General features: G+C 52.2%; 9 protein-coding genes across 9 annotated transcripts; 3 read left to right on the forward strand and 6 right to left on the reverse strand.

Moving 5' to 3' along the window:
* Positions 1 to 243: 243 nt before the first annotated feature.
* SEPMUDRAFT_148141 (uncharacterized protein) lies at positions 244 to 1277 on the forward strand. The gene is made up of 2 exons (XM_016904732.1): positions 244 to 1076; positions 1133 to 1277. Exons 1-2 carry the CDS (start codon positions 273 to 275, stop codon positions 1217 to 1219), a joined length of 891 nt encoding a protein of 296 aa, XP_016762549.1. The 5' UTR covers positions 244 to 272; the 3' UTR covers positions 1220 to 1277.
* A 313-nt stretch (positions 1278 to 1590) lies between these two features.
* Positions 1591 to 6086, forward strand: SEPMUDRAFT_124597 (uncharacterized protein). The gene is made up of 4 exons (XM_016901925.1): positions 1591 to 5349; positions 5450 to 5467; positions 5581 to 5655; positions 5838 to 6086. The coding sequence occupies exon 1, from the start codon at positions 2949 to 2951 to the stop codon at positions 4803 to 4805; it is 1857 nt and encodes a 618-aa protein (XP_016762551.1). The 5' UTR covers positions 1591 to 2948; the 3' UTR covers positions 4806 to 5349; positions 5450 to 5467; positions 5581 to 5655; positions 5838 to 6086.
* SEPMUDRAFT_132091 (MFS general substrate transporter) lies at positions 1591 to 8501 on the reverse strand (the record flags this gene model as incomplete). Its single annotated transcript, XM_016902471.1, has 2 exons — positions 1591 to 5349; positions 6697 to 8501. 2 exons carry the CDS (start codon positions 8499 to 8501, stop codon positions 5199 to 5201), a joined length of 1956 nt encoding a protein of 651 aa, XP_016762550.1. The 3' UTR covers positions 1591 to 5198.
* SEPMUDRAFT_41344 (uncharacterized protein) lies at positions 1730 to 2548 on the forward strand (the record flags this gene model as incomplete). The annotated part of the gene is made up of 1 exon (XM_016908825.1): positions 1730 to 2548. One exon carries the CDS (start codon positions 1730 to 1732, stop codon positions 2546 to 2548), a length of 819 nt encoding a protein of 272 aa, XP_016762552.1.
* A 448-nt stretch (positions 8502 to 8949) lies between the features above and the next one.
* On the reverse strand, positions 8950 to 10160 carry SEPMUDRAFT_148143 (NADH-cytochrome b5 reductase 2). Its single transcript, XM_016904733.1, has 2 exons — positions 10068 to 10160; positions 8950 to 9990 (listed from the first exon to the last, which is right to left on the reverse strand). The coding sequence occupies exons 1-2, from the start codon at positions 10110 to 10112 to the stop codon at positions 9016 to 9018; spliced, it is 1020 nt and encodes a 339-aa protein (XP_016762553.1). The 5' UTR covers positions 10113 to 10160; the 3' UTR covers positions 8950 to 9015.
* Positions 10161 to 10358: 198 nt separating this feature from the next.
* Positions 10359 to 14881, reverse strand: SEPMUDRAFT_148144 (beta and beta-prime subunits of DNA dependent RNA-polymerase). Its single transcript, XM_016904734.1, has 2 exons — positions 12145 to 14881; positions 10359 to 12086 (listed from the first exon to the last, which is right to left on the reverse strand). The coding sequence occupies exons 1-2, from the start codon at positions 14554 to 14556 to the stop codon at positions 10716 to 10718; spliced, it is 3783 nt and encodes a 1260-aa protein (XP_016762554.1). The 5' UTR covers positions 14557 to 14881; the 3' UTR covers positions 10359 to 10715.
* Positions 14882 to 15218: 337 nt separating this feature from the next.
* On the reverse strand, positions 15219 to 17203 carry SEPMUDRAFT_148145 (acyl-CoA dehydrogenase). Its single transcript, XM_016904735.1, has 4 exons — positions 16347 to 17203; positions 16010 to 16252; positions 15506 to 15923; positions 15219 to 15398 (listed from the first exon to the last, which is right to left on the reverse strand). Exons 1-4 carry the CDS (start codon positions 16961 to 16963, stop codon positions 15315 to 15317), a joined length of 1362 nt encoding a protein of 453 aa, XP_016762555.1. The 5' UTR covers positions 16964 to 17203; the 3' UTR covers positions 15219 to 15314.
* Positions 17204 to 17768: 565 nt separating this feature from the next.
* Positions 17769 to 19810, reverse strand: SEPMUDRAFT_62786 (cytochrome P450 monooxygenase; the record flags this gene model as incomplete). The annotated part of the gene is made up of 6 exons (XM_016909611.1): positions 17769 to 17956; positions 18023 to 18127; positions 18200 to 18790; positions 18836 to 18931; positions 18989 to 19200; positions 19266 to 19810. The coding sequence occupies 6 exons, from the start codon at positions 19808 to 19810 to the stop codon at positions 17898 to 17900; spliced, it is 1608 nt and encodes a 535-aa protein (XP_016762556.1). The 3' UTR covers positions 17769 to 17897.
* Positions 19811 to 20472: 662 nt separating this feature from the next.
* SEPMUDRAFT_140196 (uncharacterized protein) lies at positions 20473 to 22177 on the reverse strand (the record flags this gene model as incomplete). Its single annotated transcript, XM_016902927.1, has 3 exons — positions 20473 to 20868; positions 20955 to 21782; positions 21845 to 22177. The coding sequence occupies 3 exons, from the start codon at positions 22175 to 22177 to the stop codon at positions 20473 to 20475; spliced, it is 1557 nt and encodes a 518-aa protein (XP_016762557.1).
* Between the last annotated feature and the right edge of the window lie 196 nt (positions 22178 to 22373).

Raw genomic sequence — 22373 nt, forward strand, 5'->3', positions numbered from 1 at the left:
CGATAAATTCTTTTTCACAAGACACGGTAGGCGTCTACTGCTCAAGCATTTTGGCACTTGAGCAGCTATATCGCATGTTGAGAATCAGACGATACGAGAGGGGATTTGGAGGCATCATGTAGCATACCTGTACAATACCTATTCGATGCTGTACCTACTTAGTGAAGTTTGTGCCAAGAAGGCCGAACGCGCTGAACGCGTCTTCCTGCCTCCAACCGGTCCTTCCACGCGTTCACACTCTTCACCAACACCAACACCAACATGCCCGCAGAATGTCGTCGCCTCTATCATTCAAGCGGCGCAGGCTGAATGATGCGACTGCTAAGCTGAAAAAGCCGTTCGTTTCGCCGATGAGGTCTAAGAATCCTGCTCAGCTGCCAACGGAGAGTCCGCTGAAGGACATCTCGAGCAATATTAACCCAACATCGCCTGCCTACATCCCCAGCACTCTTGCGCACACGGTCCACGCCGAATATCCTGTTGCCAAACATAATCCTCCTGCCTTCAAGACGCCGAAGATTGCAGTCACACCACTTCGAAAGTCACACTCAGCCACAGTTTCCACGCAGAAGAAAAAGAAGACAGACCCGGAGGAGCTTGCGGCACAGAAAGCCATCACAGCGCTGGAGTTACAGATACGAAGAGTACAGAACGAACTTGACGCATTCAAGCAGGCAGAAGTACTTGCCAATTCCACCACGGACGCTGATCTGGAGGAGTTGAAGGACAAATGGCGTCTAGCATCACAGTCAGTCGCAGAGGAACTGTTTGGCTCTGTTAAGGAGAGAGTCTGCCGAATGGGAGGTGCCGCTGCATGGCGGGAGATGGAAAAGAAGAAGCACGAGCGAGCCAATGGCATGGGAGGATTTGCAGAGCCCGAGGTGGTGGACAACGACGCAGATTGCGAGTTTGACTCGGAGGGCGAAGAGCTCCCCGAGGCCGAGCAGGAGTATCGCAAGAAGATGAAGCGGCAGGCGAAGCAAGAGGCCATGGAAGCTATGGATGAGCCTGACCGGCCGGTGGAAGGGCAAGGCGTGAAAGACAAGGTGTGGCAGGAAGATGGAAAGGAAGATGATGTGAGCATGCAAGACTTGGGCTGAGAACCGCTTTTGACACGACTGACATTTTCTAGACCTTCACAATGGACATGATGTTGCGAAGTCTGAACATCGATATGGCCGTGATTGGCTATGACAAGCAGATGCAGAGGTGGATTTGACATGGCTGCTGGCGCCGCTACACACGAGGAACGCGCTGGAACGATGATGATACGATGCAGGCATGAGTGAACGATTTGATGAATGCTTTGAAGATACCCATATGCTCGATAAGATACCTGACCAAAAGCGCTGTCGCAGTCAAGCAACATGTGCGTGCCCTGTACCCGGAATAAATTAATAATCCCTAGGTTCCGAAGGTGCAGCTGTCGTCATCTCGTCTCACCTTGCTTCCACCCCCGAGTCATTTTCACTTTCACATGCATGCTGCACGTGTTGCTTATTGCGTAACTATGTTTGATCACGTTCACTTTTATCCTATCGAGTCTATATATGTAGTCGACCACATACATTCGTACCTAGTCCACTACATCTCTTACATTCGTACCTAGTCGACTACATACATTTGTACCTAGTCGACTACATACATCCGTACCTAGTCGACTACATACATTCGTACCTAGTCGACTATATACATTTGTAGTCGACCAGGTCCAAACGTCTCCGCAACTATGGATGGCGGTGGTTTTATCCTGTCGCCGCCAGCATCCTCGACCACCTCCTCGAATACCGCGACTCGCCTTCCCCACCCACGCGAATCGCCCCTCAGACCTGGCGGCAGCAAAGAAAGCACCTTCATACGCTACGTTGATCAGCAGATTCTCCACATCCAGCGCCGTTTTGCCAAACGTACATCGCCCCAAACCGACCAGCTGTCAGACATCGACCGCGACAAGGCGGACACGTGGGGAGATGTGAAAGGATATGCATCTATGAAAGAGGCGTGTAAAGACATAGAGGAATTGCTGAACGTGATTTGGATCAGTGGAACGCCGAGCTTGCAAGTGCCATATCTAATCAGCCTTGCGTTGCTGGTGGGTAATGTTGTGCAAGCCATGCCACCTACGCCCAGAAGTCTGTTCCAGACTCTCGGCAAGCTCGATCATGCGTTTGCGAGCCTTCTACAGGGTCGAGATCTTGATACTGGCGAGAGGTTGCCTGGCTTCATTGGAGAGCGAGGGGTGAGCGGGACAGAAAAGGTGAGGATAAGGAGTCTAGCGGAGCGGACGAGAATCAGTGTAGTCGAGGCTTTCAAGAAGGGGGAGTTGGAGGATGATCGGCCTGAAGCCGAGGAGTTCGAAGAGGACAGGATGGACACAGACACTGATGGTGAGCTGGTCTTGGAGAATGCCGAGAAGGCTGGGCTGGACGATGACGATGATGATGATTTCAATCTGAAGATTGCTCGAGTCTACGACGCCACAATGGTTGAATTGGGTGACAGCTTGGAGCAGCCATCCATTGGTATCATCACAGAGGGACGGGGATGAATGGAAGGGGCCCCGTGCGGCCGTGGCCCTCATGATGGAGACGCAGCACAGCAGAGGGACATGACACGGATGGGAATCTGCCAGCACAGGAAGCTGGCAGTGTGTTCCGTCGACCGGGACGATATGTGTCCCCAGAGGGATTTCCCACGGTGATTCGCTCCCACATGGTGCAGACGGACAGGCGGAGTAATAATAGTGTTCTGCCCTTTGGCTTCTCCCTAGAAACATTGAAGTGAATTGAAGCTGCATTTGATGGTGGGAACAGCCGCAGGGGTGAATCGAGATCAAAGTCGACGAGACGCGCGCGTCGTGCCTTCCTCGCAAAAGCTCGAAACTGCGCTCTGCTGCAAAACAACGACCATTGCTGTTCTGAACATCACCATCAACACATATCGACACCATGATGAACTTCCGGTCTCGTGGAGTGAGCGCAGCGCTTTCGACTGCCGATCTGGATGCCCCCCTCTCGAAGACGACGACCCTGCGAACGGGCAAGGAGCGAGCACGCGATGATCAGCCGGTGGAAGACGCGCTTGCAGCTGGCGTCCAGCTTATCAGTCTTACAAGTGGCACTGATGGCGGTGCGGACGGCCTGCTACAGTACATTGGGGACCACGAGGACATTGCCTTCATGATGACCGAAGCCAGGGAGGAAAACAGTCAATTTGACTCATCAACACCACGAGAACCGCGAGCTCTACGTCTCTCGGTGAGTACGAACGAGTCAACACACGACGCCAACAAGAGAGTTAAAATAGAAGTTTATCTCAATGGCGCGCTGTGCGATGTCCATCTCGTGAAGCACAGAGAGGAAGGCCTAGAGGCCACATACACCACCAATGGCACTCGAATCCATGAGCAGGTCGACATGCCATGGGTTTATCAGCCTTCGGCGACTCGACCCTCGAGTGCTCAGACAGCCAAGACCCGATGGTTGGGCACTTCTCTGGCACTCAAGGAAGAAGTGAGCCGACGCGGGCTGGATCGCTGGGGGCGCCGTCCACCAGCCGCTGATTTCCTTGCCGCGCTCGCAGACGTTTCCCTCCCTGCAGGCCTGGTGGACCATGCCCATATGGGTATCGTGGATATCATCGTCGTTTCCGGGACAGATGTCAGAGACAGTGGAATTGGCGGATCCATGGCGCGGTCAAAGCGCTCAAGGAGCAAGAAGCACGATCTCCGCAGCGCGGTCTCCAGCTCAGATCTGCCACAAAGCTCGCCTGTTCGTGGATTGTCGTCTGCTGGTGCTAGCGAGCGTGCTGGAGAGGGGTGGCTTGGGGAACCACCATCTCCTGACGCCTCGAAGTCACCGAGGGCAGACGACAACCCATTCGCAGGTGGGCGAGGAGCAAAGCCTGCAGAGCCTCTGCGATCATATGCTGCACCTGCTCCGCCCTCTACGTCTCCGGCAGGCCCTCCAGTAAGGAGACAGCGACCACGCAAGCCAAATGACAAGCTCAACCTTCCCAGGGCTGCAGCGCGAAGGACAGTGGCCGAGACAGAGCAGGCTGCCAAAGAATTTGCAGAGAACCATGGCATAGCGTGGCGAAAAGATGCTGTGATTGAGAACTTCATGGACCGGAGGGGCGCAGCGAGGGGGAACAGGTCTCTCACGCACAGAATTCTGGATCTTCAGAAGATGACAGCCAAAAACAGAGCAGCCGCGGTACGACACCTTCAGCAGGACTATCCTGCGGAACCAGTGACACCTGCACGTGCCCAGAAAAAGAGGAAAGTCATTCCATTCAAGCCCGGGACTCCTAGTTCGAATCTGCTAGCAGCGTTCATGCAATCGCCCCCTTCTCCCAAGCCAGCAGCAGCGGAGGTGGTTCCCGAGGAAGGTACAACAGGCTCGCGCATTCGAACCCGAGCCGACATGGCCATCGCATACGGCGCGCCACCCAATGGCAGACTCGTCGCGCTTCTCAAGGCATGTTCCTCTCCAAATCTGGACGAGCGCAGGGACACGCCACTGGCAATCGAGAGCAGCAGCTCCGTGGAGCAGAAGACAGGCCGAGCAGCAAGGGTTGCGCCTCTGATTCCTCAGTCATCTCGTCGAACAACTCGCCGCAATCCAGGCAGGCTCGATGACCCAACGCCCGAAGAAGCCATCGCCGGGTTTCTCATTCCTGAATCGTGCTTCGGCTCTGCCATTAGCTACTCCGCGAACCATCCCCAACGGCAGGTGGCCAAGTCGAGACCTGAAAAGTTTGAGGAAGATGAAGTGATCGTAGGCATGCGATTTGTGGTGGTTTAAAAATAAAAGGAGACCTCACGGTATTGGCTGCGCATACTCGATGGAGACTACGTTCGAAGGGCATTGTCAGAAGCAATACGCCGGAAATTCCTTACAAAAACAGCGCTCGCAGGCGCCTTGTAAGAGACAATACGCGGGAAGGTTCTTACATAAACAGCGCTCACAGGTGCAACGTAAGAGACAATCCGCCGGAAGTTCCTTACATCGAAAGCGCTCGCAGGTGCATTGTAAGAGACAATACGCAGGAAGGTTCTTACATAAGACAGCACTCGCAGGTGCAACGGAAGAGACAATACGCTGAGATTTTTGGAGTCTGCAGAAAGAACCCCGGCTCACAGCGTTCGTCAGAGACACAGCGCACCCTTCTGTAGCCAAATCCATTCAACCTTCCGTTCAGTACGTCTGATGTTCCTTGACCTTGTCCCAAACGCTCTCATCCGTCACGACGCGAACCTCCTTGCTAGTATCCAGCTCGTTGAAGCGACGCAGATCCATTTCGCGGTCGAGCAAAGGTTTGACGTATGGGTCGAAAGTCTGCCAATATCTATATACATTACGAAGCTGAGAGTTAGCGGGTGGATAAGGTAGGTAGCGTACCATGTATTTGGCGTAGAGACAGAGAGAGAGAGAAAAAAAAAACTTACGGGTTCTCGAGATGGTACCTAGGTAGATGCAGACAGAAAATCAGATCAATCTCATTAGTCAAAACTCTCTTGTTGCGAATGTGAAGAAGAAGAAAAGAAGAAGACGAAGAAGAAGGGAAGAAAGAACATACTTTTGCGAACTCTCATGCGCATATCTCTCCACAATCGTGAAAGATCTCGGATCGATATGATCTTGCATAACGAACCTAATAGTTTTTTAAAAAACAAATCAATCAGCTAATGCAATAAAATCCGTCCAAGAACACAGCACTCTTTTCCACAGCGACCTTGACATTTTCTTCCCCTCTTTCTTTCCAAATTTTTTCTGTCTTTTTTTTTCAAAACAAACAACTATATATATATTTCACACACACACAAAATCACATACCATCCCAAAGTCTCCTTATCCTTGGAATATACCTGACTCGCCTCTGCGAGTTTAGCTTTGAGTTTGGAGAGATTTTCTTCGCCTTCTTTGGCGTGGAGGTGGACGACGAGGGTATAGACCATTTTGTTCTTTCTCTTTCTCTTTCTTTTCTTTTTCTTGGTGCTGTGTCTGGCGGGGAGAAGGGAGGAGGAAGTCGGGTTTGGATTGCTGGCGGAGGTTTCTTTTGGTGGAGGAGGAGGTGGAAGTGAGAATGGTTGTTGTCGGAAAGATGGTAAGGTAAGTGAGAAGAAAGGAAAGAGGTGACGTTCCCGACAAGGGTTATTTTAGTACCTCAAGGTGAGGTCTCTGCACTTGACGTCTTCAGCAGCCAAGGAACTTAATGTACCTTAGTACCTACCTCCTAGGGTTTTCTCTCTACATTTCATGGAAAAGTGAATCAAATATTGATTAGAGTTTCGAGTGAATACAACAGGAGGTAGATGTACAAAAAGGCCCGCAGTCGGGCCTTTCCTGTTCGTGGGGCGGCGGCGAGTACAACTACGTATTTCTCCATAGTTTCCAAGTTAGTTCGTTGGAGTACATGGTATGGATTTGCCTTTTGCCGACGAGGTGCCGGTTGAGTGAAAGACAATAGTTGAAGCAGATAGAATGAATCTTGCTACTCTACAGTCTGTAAAGTGAAAGTAAAAACGCCTTATGCTAATCCCATGCTCAAAAATGACCGAGCCCTTCCATGAGTTCTTTGCTGTCGATATATATATCTCCCTTCTACCCCTTTCCCCCCATCGTCGTAGTAGTCTCATTAATCGCATACTTACTTTTCGACCGAATCCACGGGCCGTATTTATAAAACACATACGGCACCGGCACCAACGGCACCGAGATACACGCGAGGATCGTGAGCGTGTAATGCGTGCCCAAATTCTCGTAAAAGGGAACTCCCACGACCGTCATGCCGCCCGCCGCCACATAGCGAATCAGCGTCAGCGACGCGAGAGCACTCGCCGCGAATGTTTCGTAAGAGTCGATGATGTACTGGTAGCAGGTGATGAAGACGCACAGGATGCCGTAGCCGAATAGCACGGATGCGGCGAGCGGGGACCAGATGCTAATGTGAGGATAGGCGGTCCATGCCATCCAGAAAATCGAGACGGGAATCGCCAACGAGCCGCCGAGCATGGAGAACCATAGGCGAAATTCGGGGGGAAGTCGAGTGCCGCCTTGCGCTTGAAGCTTGGCGAGGTCGCGCTTTGCCCACTTGTATATGAGTGGCACGAGAGCCGATGCGCCACATAAGCCGAGGATGATGCCGAGGAAACAGACGCCCGTGAGTCCGGGAGAAATTCCGTAGGTATCGGTGAAAATGTAGGTGTACCCGTCGAGGAAAGTGAAGAGGATGATGTAGATGACAGTGAGGTATAATGCCAGCAGAATGATGATGGGTTCTTGGAACGTGAGCAGGAATGGTCGATACAAAGCTCTCCGGAGCCGTACGAAGAGAGAATCGCTGCGGACTTCAATGGCAGCTCGATATCTGTCATCTCCCGTGAGCTCTCGAAGGTGTTGCGCTTTCCACTTCAACAGTGTTTGCGGATACGTCTCTGGCTGGAAGAGCACCACGAGAATGAGGACGAGTCCAGATATGATCAGAGTGATCCATTCGACCCACCGCCAGTCCAGTACACCAGTTGATACAATGTACCCACCCATCACCGGGCCCAGAAGCGGGCCCGTGAAGGCTGCATTTGCAAAGACGGGGAATGCAAAGACTCGTTCCAGCGGATTCCAGAGATCGGAAATGGAGCCTCCAGCACAAGTGAGAGGAGTGGAGCCAAAAAGACCTGCTAGAAAGCGGAATGCGAGCTGAGCACCAATGTTTGGAGAGAGGGCAGACGCCATGATCCAGATCATATAGATGGCCAGTGTGGTGATGTATACCGGGTTACGACCAACTGTCTCGCTGATCGGCCCTGCAAAGAGCGCTCCCAGCCCAAATCCGACCAGGAACAGTCCCGTAGCCATACTCTCCACCACCTCCGCAACGTGAAACTCTTCTGCAGCTGGCGACAGAGCCGAGCTATCAATCGAACTAGCAATTCCCACCACACATCCGATCGATGCAACCAGCATCGTGCATCGTACGCGCTTCCACATGGGCCAATTATGCGGATCATTGGGATCATTGGGTCCTTCATATCCCACCACAAACACATTCCCATCGCCTCCCTCTCTCGTCGTTCTTCTCCGCACTTCCACTCCCGTCAAGACTGTACTCAGAGCATGTCCAGCACTCCGCTGCGTGCTGACTCGTGATAAAGTGCGATTTGCTCGAAGCTCAAAATCCACGTCGTCGTCGTCCTCCTCATCATCCTCGGTACCTGGAACTTCCGGCGGCTCTTCATACTCTTCCTTCGTCGTCGTCCTCGGCTCTCCATCGTCTCGATTGGTCGCGCGATCGCCTCTTTCAACGTCACTGTCGAGATCATCTTGCTTGCTCTCGAGCGAGGAAGCAGGCAGTCGTTGTTGTGGTGGTGGTGAGGTCAATGCCTCTGGGCCATCATTGTGTCCTCCATGCAGTCTCCCAGTCTCCGCTTTCTCACGATCTCGCTCGAGTTGTGCTTGCACCGTGGTCCTAAATCTCTTGAATTGCAGAATGGATTGCATGCTGGGGATAAATAGAGAGGGATAGAGAGCGGGCTGGTGCAAGAGTGCTCTGAAAAGGAAAAGAGATGGAATGGAGAGGAGAGGAGAGGAGGCCGCCACTTACATTGGAGTGAGCTGCGAGTAAAGGGTAGTAGCGATATAGCTCATGTAGGTAGGGTACATGTACCTTACCTGACGCTTGCTGATTACCTGAGCAGACAGTTTTACGAGTGAAAAAAAGAAAGAGAGTTCCATTTGCTGGAGCCGAGTGCCGCGTGTCCGTGTTTGTGGGCGACGTCGCTGTCGCGTCACAGAGCAACAATCTACATGTATGGAACAGATTCAATGCTCTCGGATGACGTGCCGTGGGTGTGGGGGATTCGGACATCTCTCGGTAAATTATAGTATGCCTTAATGCCTTGAAACTATTAACCGATTAAGCGTCAAGGGCAAGGCGAGAAGGCGAGTGACGGGAGAAGATTTTCATGTCTCTCTATCTGATCTGTCCAAGAAAAAGTCTCTATGGCATCGTAGTCTAAAACTTGAAAACTTGCTCCTTCGTGTATCCCAGTTCCTTCAGAATGCCATCGAGCTCGCCTTGGTCTTGCGGACTCTTCTTCGGCCCCGACAAAGCCTTGTACAGACCCGGAGGCCCACACACAAACACCTTCACGTTCTCCGAGTCGCTAGGAGGCAAGACCGTCTTGAGCAGCTCCTTGTTGATGAAGCCTTTTCCTTGCTTCCAGCCCGCAGGAGGATTGTCCAGCACATAGAAGGCGCGGAATCGTTGCGGGAAGTCCTTCTCGAGCTGGTCGAATTCGGGCTTCAGCAGGATGTCTTCCTCGGTCACGTTGCCGAACACGAGGGTCACCTTCGTCTTGTCCAGGGGATTGTTGAAGATTCCTCGTGCAAGCTGGTACATGGGTGTCACTCCAGTGCCGCCTGCAATCAGCGCAACGTGGTCGTGCTTGTTCGTCGACCACGGGTACTTGGGAATCGGGCCCTTGATCTCGAGTGTGTCGCCGGGCTTCATGTCATGCAAATGTGTCGACATGGGACCTCCCTGGTACTTCTTCACCAGCAGATCCATATGTCCCCGATCTCCTTCATCTGATACGGGTGTGTATGGCCTGATCGTGGGCTTCTTGTCTTCCGGGCCCTTGTATTTCGTGATGAGTGCGCTCGTCACGGGCAGTCCGCTCACGGCCTCGGGATTCTCAAATGCGAAGATGAACTTCTTCGTATTGTGATTGACATCTTCCACTTTGTCCAACTTCAGACTGATGAAGCCTTGATCACCACCGATGAAGACCTTGTCCGGCGGACCTCCCTGCGCCGGAGTCTTGTTTTCGTATGCAGCGGCTGTGTTCTCGATGGCCGTTGCTACCGGGTCTTTCGTGCCTGAAAACGCATAGTATCCTCCACCTAGTGCAGCGACACCGACTGCGCCGAGCAGGAAAGGATTGGTCCCGCCACTCTTTGGTGCTTCGGATGCGTATCGACGGACGTGCTAAAAGTGCCATTGAGTCAGCATTTCCGTTTCTTCTCTTCCTCTCAGCTTCATCACAAGGGCCGAGTGGTCGTTACCTGCGATAGCTGCGCAGCCGGACGAAAGAGACGCGTTGAAAACATGATTGCGAATGAGTGTACGATGGACTGGAAGCTCTCAAAGCAACCGAGAGATCGGAATTGAGAACATTGAGCTTCGAGGCGACGTCATACGTAAGTTTGATGGCTTCGAGCCTTCGGCTGATCCGTGTGGAGGCAAGTCCGCGGGAGCCAGGATTTTCCATTATTCAATTCACTTCAAGCTGATCCAACTAGGCTTTGTGATACCGATCCGTCCTTCATATCTAAGAATGCACAATGCGTTGAACTGTGAGGATATGCTCTGGATTCTTTTGGTATAGCTATGCCAACGCGATAGCATGCCGCTCATTACTCTCTAATGCTACAGGTCCCCGTACCTAGTCAAGACCGTTTTGTTCCCCTCTTTCATCCACCAACCCCCAAATATCATTGCTTGTGCGGCGCAGAGAAGCACGTGTGACCACCTGCACCCACAACTTACACTTTCAAACGTGGTAGCCTCAAGAGTGCGCGCTCTGATCTGCATCTATCGGTCGCACCACATGTAGCTACGTCCTTGGCGACCTCTCCTGTCATCAAAGTATCCTCCCTCGACGCCTGCGGAGTCACAGTCGCCGCCGGAGTACGAGCGCATTCGTTCAAGCTCTACCGAATGCTGATACCACTGCGATCGGTGAACATGCGAGTGGCCACATTCATAGCTGCTAACTCCTGGAAGAGGAGCTTCGCAGCATAAGGAATGATGACCTGGGCAATCTTCGTCTTGTTCTTGCACGGTCTGCACTCAAACTGTTGCTTCTTGATCGAAGCGATGGGCGTCATGAGACCGCAAATCTCGCAAATGTGAACTCGGAAGGCGTCGGAGACGTCAAGGAGACGCTCCTTGAGGAAGGCGGAGGCGCCATGGGCAATCATACAATCGCGTTCCATCTCTCCGAAACGCAGTCCACCATCTCTGGCACGACCCTCCACCGGCTGGCGAGTGAGGATTTGCAGAGGTCCACGTGCTCGAGCGTGAATCTTGTCGTCGACCATGTGGCGGAGGCGCTGGTAGTATGTGGGACCAAGAAAGACTTGCGCATTGAGCTTCTTGCCGGTGTGTCCATTGTACATGACTTCGAAGCCACGCTGCTGGAAGCCGGCCGCTGCCAGAATTTGTGAAACCGATGTGACAGTGACATCCGTGAAAGGCGTAGCATCTCCTTCCTGACCTTGCAACGCACCGACTTTGGAAAGTAAGCACTCAATTAAGTGAGCAATCGTCATACGACTAGGAATGGCGTGGGGGTTGATGATGATGTCGGGTGTGAGGCCATCGGCACTGAAGGGCATATCTTCTTGTCGGTAGGTTATACCAATAGTACCCTTTTGTCCGTGACGAGAGGCGAATTTGTCACCAATTTGTGGCACCTTGGTCACTCTCGTGCGGACTTTGACAAATCGAAGGCCTTCAGTATTCGTAGTAAGAAGTACTTGGTCGATGAGACCGTTCTCTGTAGACCTCAACGGGGTACTGACATCGCGCTTGACGTGCAGCTTTGTTCGCTGTCCAAGCTCTTCTGCATCTGGTGGCATAGGCGCAGTTTTGCCGATAATGATGTCGTCTCCACTCACACGAGCACCGGGAGCCACGATGCCATCGTCATCAAGCTTGTCGTATGAACCTTGCTTCATGCGCATAGTGTCGGAACGAGTGGGCTTCTCAAAGGCCTCCACTACACTCATACCAACACGCTTCTCTTGATCCATATAGGCACGGAAAAATAAGGACCGGAAGAGGCCACGATCGATACTGCTCTGGTTCATGATGACGGAATCTTCCTGGTTGTAACCAGAATATGTGGCGATGGCGACGATGGCGTTTTGCCCCGCAGGCAGATCTCGGAAACGCAAGAATTCCATACTTCTTGTCGTTGCAAGTGGTTTCTGTGGGTAGTAGAGTACGTTCGCCATGGTGTCCATGCGCACGTTGTAGTTGGTGAGCGTTACACCCATAGCTTGCTTTCCCATGGCACTCTGCAGACAAATGTTAGCTTTCTTGAAGACTGGGGGGGAAAAAGAGACAACCACTTACCTGATAAGTATTACGAGGCGATTGGTTGTGATCGGGGAAGGGAATGATACTGGCACAAATGCCGAGAATCATGGCTGGATGAATCTCGCAATGCGTCCACGTCCGCACCGAGGCATTTGGCGCGGGCTTGATTCGGCGGTGGGGATCGTCTCTAGCATCGTCCCACTGGATCCCCTGTCGCATATTTCTGTGCTCCTCGAGGTCTTCTGGCGTCATGGAAATCATGGCCGTTTCCTCCTCCTCTGCATCCAGGTACTCGACGACACCCTCTCGGGTGAGACCGGTCCAGCCGTAAATTGACGACTCGCGCTCTTCTTCGGTCACACCTTCTAAACCAGCAAGGATCTCTTGGTCTTGCTGGAGCTTGCCAATGTGTTCTTGATTCAGCACCAGGTGACCACGATTCGAGCTTTTTGGATCATTGTCAACCACAAAGAGTGGGCGACATACACGCCCGGCGTCTGTGAAGACTCTAATCTCGCGGTCACGGACGTCTCGAATGATGGTTACTTCGAAACTAATCGTGTCCTTGCGCCTCAGGGTCCTGAGGACTTCCGCGAGGTGCCCCGGGTTATGGTGCACACCGATCCAAGTACCGTTAAGCATGATTTTCGTCGCTTTTGGATTCATGACAGGATCATATTCCTCGAGCAGGTCCATGCCACGCTGGCGCATGAAGTCAATAAGGGGCGTGCCTGGTGTTCCGACGGTAACATAACACATCAGGGACAAATTCTTGACCAATCCACAAGCCTGTCCCTCGGGTGTTTCTGCGGGACACACGAGTCCCCAATGTGTATTATGCAACTGCCGCGGTTTTGCGATCTTGCCATCGCGACCAATGGGCGTGTTCGTTCTCCGTAGATGGCTCAGCGTTGATGCATATGTGTATCGGTTCAGCACCTGACTGACACCGGCTTTTGACGAAGACGCCTTCTTCTGGTCTCCCCAGTTACCGGTGGCGAGACAGTACCGTAGACCAGATGTAATGATGTTAGTCTTGACGGCTAAAGTGATGTTGAACTCGCGCCCCGTCTCTACGCAGCGGTGGAGGTATTGCTTCATCTCTTTCACTAGTTGCTGGAACTTCAGGCGGAAGACCTGCGCCATGAGCGGACCTGCCAGGTCAAGGCGCTTCTTACCAAAGTGATCACGGTCGTCTTCGTCTGTCCGGCCCAACGCACATTGCAGCATGCGGTTGACCATGTATCCCAAGAAAAAGGCCTTCTTCGTCTCGCTGCCCTCCTCTTGAGAGATGTGCGGAAGAAATTCTTTCTGCATGACTTCTTTAGCATATCGAATTCGCTTGTCTTTTGTGCCTTGCTGTTGGCCTCTGCGACCTATGTAGTCGAGTGCGACATCCTTGTCTTGAATCACGAAAGCTTCTTCCAAGCACGGCTTGAGCATTTCCAGCATTTGCGTGTCGCTCTTGTCCACGATGTGGTTCAGGATGTCTTCGTCAGATACGATACCGAGCGCACGGAAGACAATACCGATTGGAATATCGACCTTGAGGTATGGGACTGTCACTCGAATAGTCTTGCCCGAGACTGCCGACTGCGCGGATTGATTGTACAACCTAATTCCCATGGAGCTGATCAAGCGTGTACCCTTTTCGATTGCACTTCGGAGCTCTGCAACAACTGGTGTGTTTGTGCCTTTCTTCTTGAACACTTGCACAATATTAGCTGCACTACGCTCCTGTGCAATCAAGACCTTTTCGGAGCCGTTGATGATGAAGTAACCGCCCTGATCGAAGGGACATTCTTGGAAGGCGTAAAGCTCTTGCTCGCTGCGATTGCGCAGCGCACAGATCTTGGATTTCAGCATGATGGGTAGCTTGCCAATGAAAACCTGATCCTTGGCCTCCATCGGATTGTCTGGATCATCTTCCCACACAGTTTCGGTCGTGTAACCGTCCCAGCCCACAGGATCTATCCAGTGCGTGCCATCCTCGCTCAAATGACCGCCAATCGATCGTTCACGCGCAAGCATCATTTTCTTCCTCATGTTGATAAACATGGGCGAAGAATAAGTCAGATTCCGTAAACGCGCCTCGTGTGGATGCATTTGTCGCGTGCTACCATCGCCCTCGGTCATGGCAGCTTGGGAGATGGTCAACATGCCCAACTCGATGATGTATCGTCGCTTCACGATAGGCATGTTGGTCTCATCGTCTCCATCTGATGCCACATTTTGATCGATGACAATCGCTGGAGTCTCGTCCACGATCTCCTGCATAGTCGTACTGGCAAATTCATCGAAAGAATCAAGCTGCTGCGAGACCAGGCCTTTGGTGGAGAAGAAGGAGTGAATGACGGTCCAGCAGTCCTCGGCCGTAATTGTGTTGTCTTCAAAGTTTTCCTCCTCCTCTGCCATGGCCGACATGGCATCTCCGTGTGCGTACGACATCTCGAATTAACGCGCCTCGCTAGCCTGCCTGTTACTTTCTGCCGACGCCCTCACACACACCGAGCCACGTCCACCGCCTTCCAGCCTGTCCAGCCCGCTGCTACTCTTTTCTGCTCGTCTGCACCGATGAAGTTGCCGTCACCAGGTGGCGAGGCGCGGGAGTACGCAAGACGCGCTCCACAGTTGCAGTCCGTGAGTGGATGAAAGGGATTGGAATGCCGTAAATCGCAGTCGCAGACGTTACCGAGATAGGTATGCGATGGTGTAACCGAGCGCTTTGCGAGGAATGGAAGTTGGTAGTTGCGACGGAGTACTGGTTGATGATGGTGGTGGTTGTTGTAGTGAAGAGGATGAAGCGGACTTGTCGAGATGCTGGTTCGAGATGGATGCAGGTGCGGCCCTGTCTCGACGCGCTAGACCAATTTGAGCGTAGAGTCGTTTAGTAAGCGACAAACCCCCGGCGCCTCCGAGTCTGGCGGCAGTCCGCGGCAGCGCCGGCACTATCCGGCAGCTCCTATTTGTCTGGAGGAACGGCATTCCCCGGCCCCATTCTGATTCATCAAGTGAATGACTGTGCATATTGTACAAGTTCAGACAAAGAGTTTTTTGCAAAACCTTCATTTTGCGACAAGAGGGGATATCAATTACATGTACGTTGCCCCCATACGTATAGTAATACCTGTATCATTCATCATACCTCATACAAAGATTGAATACATCGACTACCTTATACAATCTCCTCCAACAATCCAAGCATTTCAAAGTCGCGACTTGCCCTCTTTCTCCAGCAACTTCGTAGCCTTTTGGTAGTTCTTCACCAACTGCCTCACAGCCAGGTCCAGCTATAATATGGCACAAAGCACACAGTCAGCGTTGACATTCCAAAGAAAAAAGGAAGCACAACAACGACGATCGTGACACAAGGCAGATTACGAATGTATGAACTCACCATAACATCTTCCGACCCTCCCGGAATCCTCGCGCCAAACACATCACGATAAATGTGCGCGACCAGCTCGCCCTGGCCCGTTTCCGTGAAACCGTTGCCACCGAACAACATCACGCCCGTTTGAGCACACTCGTTGAAGACCATGCCGGCTTTGGCTTTGACGAGTGCGGTCAAACCACCCAGTCTCGTATCGGCTTGACTCTTGGGCAGGTGGTTCATCTGCCACAAGAATTCGTTCAGCCACGCTTGTAACGTTTCCAGCTCTGCGCCCGCTTTGGCGAGACGGTTGCGCACGACGGGTTGTTCGACGAGGGCTTTGCCGAAGGCTTCTCGCTTCATGACATATGCCATTGCTGAGGATAGTGCCACCCGTGCTTGGCGAGTCACTCCGATTGCGATGAGCAGACGTTCGTGGTTGCTGTTGTCATCAGCATCATCATCACCAAAGTCAATGCCTCCCTGAGATCAAAATCGAACATCACATGTAGTCTGGAGGGAACTCACAAATTGTTCATCACGTAAAACATCCCCTTGCCTTCTTCCCCAATGATGTTCTCCGCGGGCACTTTAACATCCTCCAACTCGATAAATGTCGTTCCTCCAGTCTTGCTGCCTGTCACCTTGAGCCTCCTCATATCCACACCCTGGGCTTTCAATGGCACGACCAAAAGCGTCAGACCACCAGCTCCCTTCCCTCCCGTGCGCACGGCCATGGTAGCATAATCGCTCCAAACACCGTTCGTGATCCTATCACACCCATGAATCAGTCCCTCAATTCTCCTCCAACCAAACCCCAACCCACACTCCCCACCATGGGTGGAAGGAAGCAAACAAAACTCACCACTTCTTCGTCCCATTCACAATATAATATTTCCCATCCTTCGACTTAACCGCCGTAGTCCCCACATTCGCAACATCACTCCCAGCATCCGGTTCCGTAATGGCAATACACGCCCTCTTCCTCCCCGACAACAGATCCGGTAAAAATCGATCCTGCAACTGCTTCGAACCATATTTAATAATTGGCGGAATCGCATATGCAAATCCCGCCGTCAACCCACTCGCGGGTCCTGCGAGCCCACTGCGATGTACCTCGTCGATCCAGATGCCCGTGTGCACGTAATCCCACTCTTCCACGGGCGTGCCGAGGATGTCTTTGATGCCCAATTGATGCAGCCATGTGACAGGCAGAGGGGAGGGGAGGTTGGGGAGCAACATGTTGTATTGATTGAATTTGGCGAAGAGATCGTGGGGTAGGTCACCCGAGTTCTCCCAGTCCATGCAGTAGGGGAGAAAGTGCTCTTCGAGCCATGCTCGACAGGCCTTTTGGAACCGCAAATGCTTTTCGGCGTAGAAGGGGGAAGGCAGACCGAGGAGGTAGGGTGGCTCGGAGAAGGGAACTTGGAGTAGAGGATTGGCTGCGTCGATGGAGGAGGAGATGGTGGCGGAGGCTGCCATGGTAGGCGATGAGGGTGGTCTTCGATGGCGGTATATGAGATCTGATCTGCAGTGTGTGTATGGTAGGTATGTTCTGTAGAATGGGGAGTTGGTGTGCAAGAGGGGGAGGAAGAGAATGGAAGAGAAGGAGAGAGACAGACAGGAAGTACCAGGTGATGCTATATCCTACCGACAACCGGACGGCACTGCATTGATGAAGAAAGGATTACTCATGTCGGTAGAGCGACCACATGGTCCAACAAGCAAAACAGCCGCAATAGACATACAAGCATGTGCATAAAGTGGTGAAAGATCCGAGGTCATAAGGTACCTGAGATATCGATGCCAAGAATCTGGGGATACCCTGCAGAATATATGCATGTTCCTCTCTGAGGCTCTCGGCTCTCGCAAGCGACGACTCGGATCTCTCATGTCAATCAATGATCAATCAAATCACAAAAGAATCACAAAAGAATCAGGTGGAACGGTAAGGTAGATACACTCCAGTACCAGTACTGAGTACCTAGGTAACATATCCCCATACAGCAAGCAACAATATCATCGTAATAATTCAGCCTCTCTATATCAATATTCCTCATCAATCCTGACCAGTTCCATCTCGAAAAACACGAGTCAGAGTAGTCGGTAAATGCGGCGTTACCTACAGGTACCACTTCCATTCCCTCCTAACAAGCCGAATGGGTGCGGCCGCAACCGCAGCTAATTCATGTTGGCTGCAACAGGTCATCTGCTGCTCATTGCTTTCCTTCCCCAGTACCACACACACACTGACACGTATTGACAAAATTTGTGGAATCGCGTCGGAGTGAGATATGCAATGGATACAGCCGTGTTACACAAGCTCAGCTACTCATGTTACACGAATCTGTCTGTCGTACACTTTCCGGCAGCGCCGCGCTTCTCAAAGCCCCCCTTTTTCTTCCTTCTTTTCCTATCAACTCGTAGCGGGCGTGAAGACGAGGTCCAGCTGTCCTACGGTCAGGGTGAAGTGATCTAGTAGATATGATTCAGCGACAGTGTTTACCACGTGGTGGGTATGTTTGTTTCGCCATCGCTTACCCTTGGTCTCCGTCAGAATTCGGGTGCCATCTTCACCAGGGGCAAAGGCAATGTCATACTTGAGCAGCAGTCGAGCAGTCAATGTACGCAACTCCATACGAGCAACTAGGTAAGGTGCATGCAGTCAGCAACGGCATTGGCCCGATGAGGCGAGGAACCGGTAGCGTGCGTGCTTACGATTCTTTCCAATGCAACCAAACGGGCCCATTGAGAAGGGTGCAAACGCGTCAGGATGCTTGATCATCTCTGGCTTCGAGTACCATCGTTCCGGAACAAATGCATTCGCGTCGGTGTAGATGTCTTCATCTCGTCCCATGCTGTACTGGGGAGCGAAAAAGGTCACGCCACCAGGGATATACACGTCGCCCACTTGCATCCCTTCTGGCGGCGTCAAGCGATACAACCCCGATGGCACGGGAGGATGAAGCCTCAGAGCCTCGTTGATTGCCCCGTTGAGATGATCGGCATGTTGGATGTCCTTGTCGCTCCAGTCACCAGTTGTCAAGGGTCTCAGCTCCTGTCGGAGCCTCTCTACCTGCTCCCGGCTCTTCGCCAGGTGATAAAACAAGTACGTGAGCGTCGCTGATGTCGTGTCGGATCCGGCAACAATGATCAAGCGAGCATCACCTTGCAACATGAGATCCGCCTCGGGGTGCTTCTCGTCGGCGTATGCCTTGAGCAACCATCCCGTAATGTCTTTGCCAGTCACTTTGCCGTCATTCTCGACACGCCATTTGAGCTCAGACGTGCAAAAATTCAAGAATTTATCTACAAGATGTCAGCGGGCTCCATGTATCAGGAGGGCGACATTACAGTATCCACCAGCAAGACCAGGAACCGAAATGAGTACGCGGAACACCCACGTTGGTACCTTGAACCCACTGATTTCCATTCCCTCGGTCAGTAGATCTACCAACGTTCAGCATTTGTCCCAGTCGTGACAGTACGGCCGGGCACCATGCTTACCGAGGGCCCAGTGTCGTTTTCCATTTTCAATCATATGATACTCTTTGCCAAAGGCTAATCTGCCCATCACGTCGAAGCTGTACAAATTAAACCAGGTCGTCATATTGACAGGCTCGCCTCGGAATCCGTCGATTCTCGATATTAACTTGTCGTTGAGTTCATGTACCGTTTTTTCGTACTCTCGGACCGCTTTGTCACTGAACGCGGGAGCCCTAGCACAATCCGACCTTAGCCAAAAAGCAAGGGACGTGTAGGCAAATCAGTAACAACAACATACCACAACCTTCGACGCCGATCATGCACGGCTTTGCTGCGCACTGATTGCATACTGTGATGCGGTCCCGTGCCATCATACCAGTCCGACTTGGCGGCTTTCGCATTCGTGCCATATGCAGGTTGCATGATCGCCGGATCTGTAATGGACAGGACATTGCTACCCACTCGAACATACTTCCCGTACTTCTGGTGGAAGCCATCAATCACATAATAGCCGTCCAGATTCGAGAGCTTGGTCGAGAGCCACAGGTCGCTCAGTCGTGCTTGCCAGGGACCGGGAAATCGAGCGAGGGGATGCAGCCAAAGTCGATAGACCAGAAGGCTCGAGTACACGCCGACCAGCCAGCTGAAGGCGAGCGCGGACACGGTCGAAGCGGCGGCGAGAGGGGAGAGTCCGGCAACATTGCTCAGGTAGATGCCACTGCCAGCACAAATGAGGAAGAAGAGCTGCATGTACTTGATGGGGTACATGTGATGTTCGCCGCGGTTGAAGAAGAGACAATGGGCTCCCACGCCTGTAGCCACAGCGGACAAGATAGTCCACATCTTGATGCTTTTATATGATCTGATATTGAAGTATAGGTAGCTGAGGTATACTGACTTGAGTAGGAAGGTGAGAGAAGAGAAGAGAAGAGAACAAGAAAGGACAGGACGACTTCTGGACTTTCCCGCAGTTTTGTAGGTATACCTCTCACGGACTGCAGTGTGATTGTGAGTCGATTGATAATGAATTTCCGTGTAACAACCCCCGTCCTCTCATTTTCCCATCCTCCATGTCGTGCGAGTGAATAACGGAACCGCACACGCTGATCAGGCCCCCACCCACGTGCATACAGTATGTACCTAGTGATATCAGTGCTTCGGCATCTTGACACCGGTTTCCAATAATAGTATGGTATAGGGATGATTCTTTGTTCTTCTGCAATTCTGTGAGAGTGATATCAGCACGTAAAGTACCTTACCTATGTCGGATATGAGACGGTCAATCCGTTTGTGGACGCATTTGCATCTGCATTGTGGCTCCATGGGAACCTGAACGTCCCAGTGATCACAACGTCTGTTCTTACTAAGACTGAGGCTTGGCGTTATTCTCTTCTTCTTCTTTTCTTCTTGTTCTTCTTCTTCTTCTTCGTCCATCTTCTCATACACTCTCCCCTCCGCACATCTCTATTTCCACTCATGCTACTAATGCTACAAACATCATACACCTAATGCCAGCCCTTCTTCTCATCGCCACCTAATAAGGGATCCTCTACCTGCGCAGGAGGCGCGTACGTCGGCCGTGGTGCAGTGACAGGCCCCGATCGATCAGCGATGGCATCCTCATAACTCGGTGGAGGCGCTTCGTCGTATTGCGGGACAGCACTACTACCAGCGTGGGCATGTGAAGGCCATGGTGCAGCTGAAGCATCGAACGGAGTGGGCGGTATTTGATTAGATCCGAAATCAGTGTCCATTCTCCCCTGATTCCAGATCTTATCTTGTTTTCGTCCATGGAGTATTCCCGAATTCGCCTCTGCCATGCGCGCAATCACTTCCGCTGGTGGCGCTATACCAGAATAGATTTGACAGTCCATGCGGAGAGGCAGAACGACCTGTTGTGGCTGTGGAACAGAATGTCAGCTTACAATGCAAAGTTGTGCGAGCGATAGTATGGTGATTAAGACTGTTTCTTCATCGAATTTCTCACCACCGTTCGCCACTGCCCAATGCGTACCTTCGCGTCTCGATTGCCGTAGCTCAACCCAATACGAATGTCAAGTTGGTACGATCGTTCAATGTTACAGATTTCAAAGGACGGAGCGACTGTGTTGGGTAGGGTATGCCCGGGACCTCGCCAGAAACGATCATCAAGAATGCTCTCCGCATCCACGGGGTCTGATGGACTACCGAGTGGTACGTTGGTATTGCTGGTGCTGCATATGATCCAGCTGTTGCTTTCCGTCCGATAGACTTCGTGCGCGCGAATTTTGGTGTAACCAATCAGGGAGATTTGCAATGAGTTCATGAAGACCTGGTCGCCGACCTCACTCAGCTTCTTGAATATCAGTCGAAGAGGAATGTCTTGGTTGCAGGTCAGGATGGCAGGCTCGGGGAGGCGTGCGTCGATGCTGACCAGCGGCGGGCCACCCGCTACCAGTGGCGAATTGGGCGTGCTACTCGACTTCTTGCCGAATATCCCTTTCATCTTTTCTTTGGCACTCTCATTCATAGGGCCGGGAAAGCCGTCGAACATATGCTTCTGACGAGCAAAGCTTTCCGATCCCGTCACGGGTGGGCGAGGGTTCTCAATCGGAAAGAAATTGAAGGGTACTTGGGTTCGGGCATTCTCCTTCAGAAAGCCGTGCCGGTTGACTGTGCATTTGACATAGTATCTGATTTCTGCCTCGCCCGGGAATCCGCTCAGCGTGGGCGGCAGCGTCTTCTTGACATGCCGAGTCGCAGGTCTTGCGATTTCCATGCCCACAATCTTTGGCTGCTGCAGGCCGTTCGCGGTGCAGTTGTTGTTGAATGGGATCTATAGTACAGTCCATCAGTGGCCCGTCTCGCGAGTAGAGTCCGGAGTGCTCCATGGTGTACCTTGAAAGAAAAGGGGTACATGTGTTCGCCAGGCGGCAGGCCATAGGCCGTCCTGCCCATCGTCATTGTACTTCGTCCTTCTGCCGCATGGGCGTCAGGAAACACCATCTGCACTTTATACAACAGCTTGTGATACTCGATCATCGGCTTGGGCCTCTCCCCGTTCGGACCAGGCGCACTCATCAGCCTCGTCCGGCTCTCCCCTTCGAGCTTGACGACGACCGAGTTGACATTCTCGCTTTTGGGCGTTCGAATCACGACTTGGCCGGAAATAATGTCCAGGTTGGTATAAGCCACATTGGCCGGCTGGTCCAGGACGACACGCACGAACATATTCCCGAGCGAGCACAGCGACAGCAGGAATGGTCGTTCTCGTGAGCGGATGAGAGTGAAAGTGACGAGAGGTGTACTATGGAATGTTGATACCTAGAGGTGAATGGAAAGTGCATAGTAGGTGCCACCTAGAGCCACCCACGCAGCACCGCCACAGTGGCACAGTATACCTATAATCACTCACCATTGGTTGCAT

This window comes from Sphaerulina musiva (assembly GCF_000320565.1).
Source record: "Sphaerulina musiva SO2202 unplaced genomic scaffold SEPMUscaffold_3, whole genome shotgun sequence".
In the NCBI taxonomy this organism is placed as follows: domain Eukaryota; kingdom Fungi; phylum Ascomycota; class Dothideomycetes; order Mycosphaerellales; family Mycosphaerellaceae; genus Sphaerulina; species Sphaerulina musiva.

What these genes read in the sequence shown, in the direction of transcription:
- SEPMUDRAFT_148141 (XM_016904732.1), top strand. Translation starts at nt 273, where the DNA reads ATGTCGTCGCCTCTATCATTCAAGCGGCGCAGGCTGAATGATGCGACT. An exon ending in AAGATGGAAAGGAAGATGAT is followed by an intron (nt 1,077 to 1,132) that starts GTGAGCATGCAA and finishes GACATTTTCTAG; the next exon opens with ACCTTCACAATGGACATGAT.
- SEPMUDRAFT_148144 (XM_016904734.1), bottom strand. Translation starts at nt 14,556, where the DNA reads ATGTCGTACGCACACGGAGATGCCATGTCGGCCATGGCAGAGGAGGAG. An exon ending in CGCCTCGTAATACTTATCAG is followed by an intron (nt 12,087 to 12,144) that starts GTAAGTGGTTGT and finishes ATTTGTCTGCAG; the next exon opens with AGTGCCATGGGAAAGCAAGC.
- SEPMUDRAFT_124597 (XM_016901925.1), top strand. Translation starts at nt 2,949, where the DNA reads ATGATGAACTTCCGGTCTCGTGGAGTGAGCGCAGCGCTTTCGACTGCC.
- SEPMUDRAFT_148145 (XM_016904735.1), bottom strand. Translation starts at nt 16,963, where the DNA reads ATGGCAGCCTCCGCCACCATCTCCTCCTCCATCGACGCAGCCAATCCT. An exon ending in GTGAATGGGACGAAGAAGTG is followed by an intron (nt 16,253 to 16,346) that starts GTGAGTTTTGTT and finishes TGGGTGTGATAG; the next exon opens with GATCACGAACGGTGTTTGGA. An exon ending in GAGGGTCGGAAGATGTTATG is followed by an intron (nt 15,399 to 15,505) that starts GTGAGTTCATAC and finishes GCCATATTATAG; the next exon opens with CTGGACCTGGCTGTGAGGCA.
- SEPMUDRAFT_148143 (XM_016904733.1), bottom strand. Translation starts at nt 10,112, where the DNA reads ATGTTTTCAACGCGTCTCTTTCGTCCGGCTGCGCAGCTATCGCAG. An exon ending in CGGCTGCGCAGCTATCGCAG is followed by an intron (nt 9,991 to 10,067) that starts GTAACGACCACT and finishes TGGCACTTTTAG; the next exon opens with CACGTCCGTCGATACGCATC.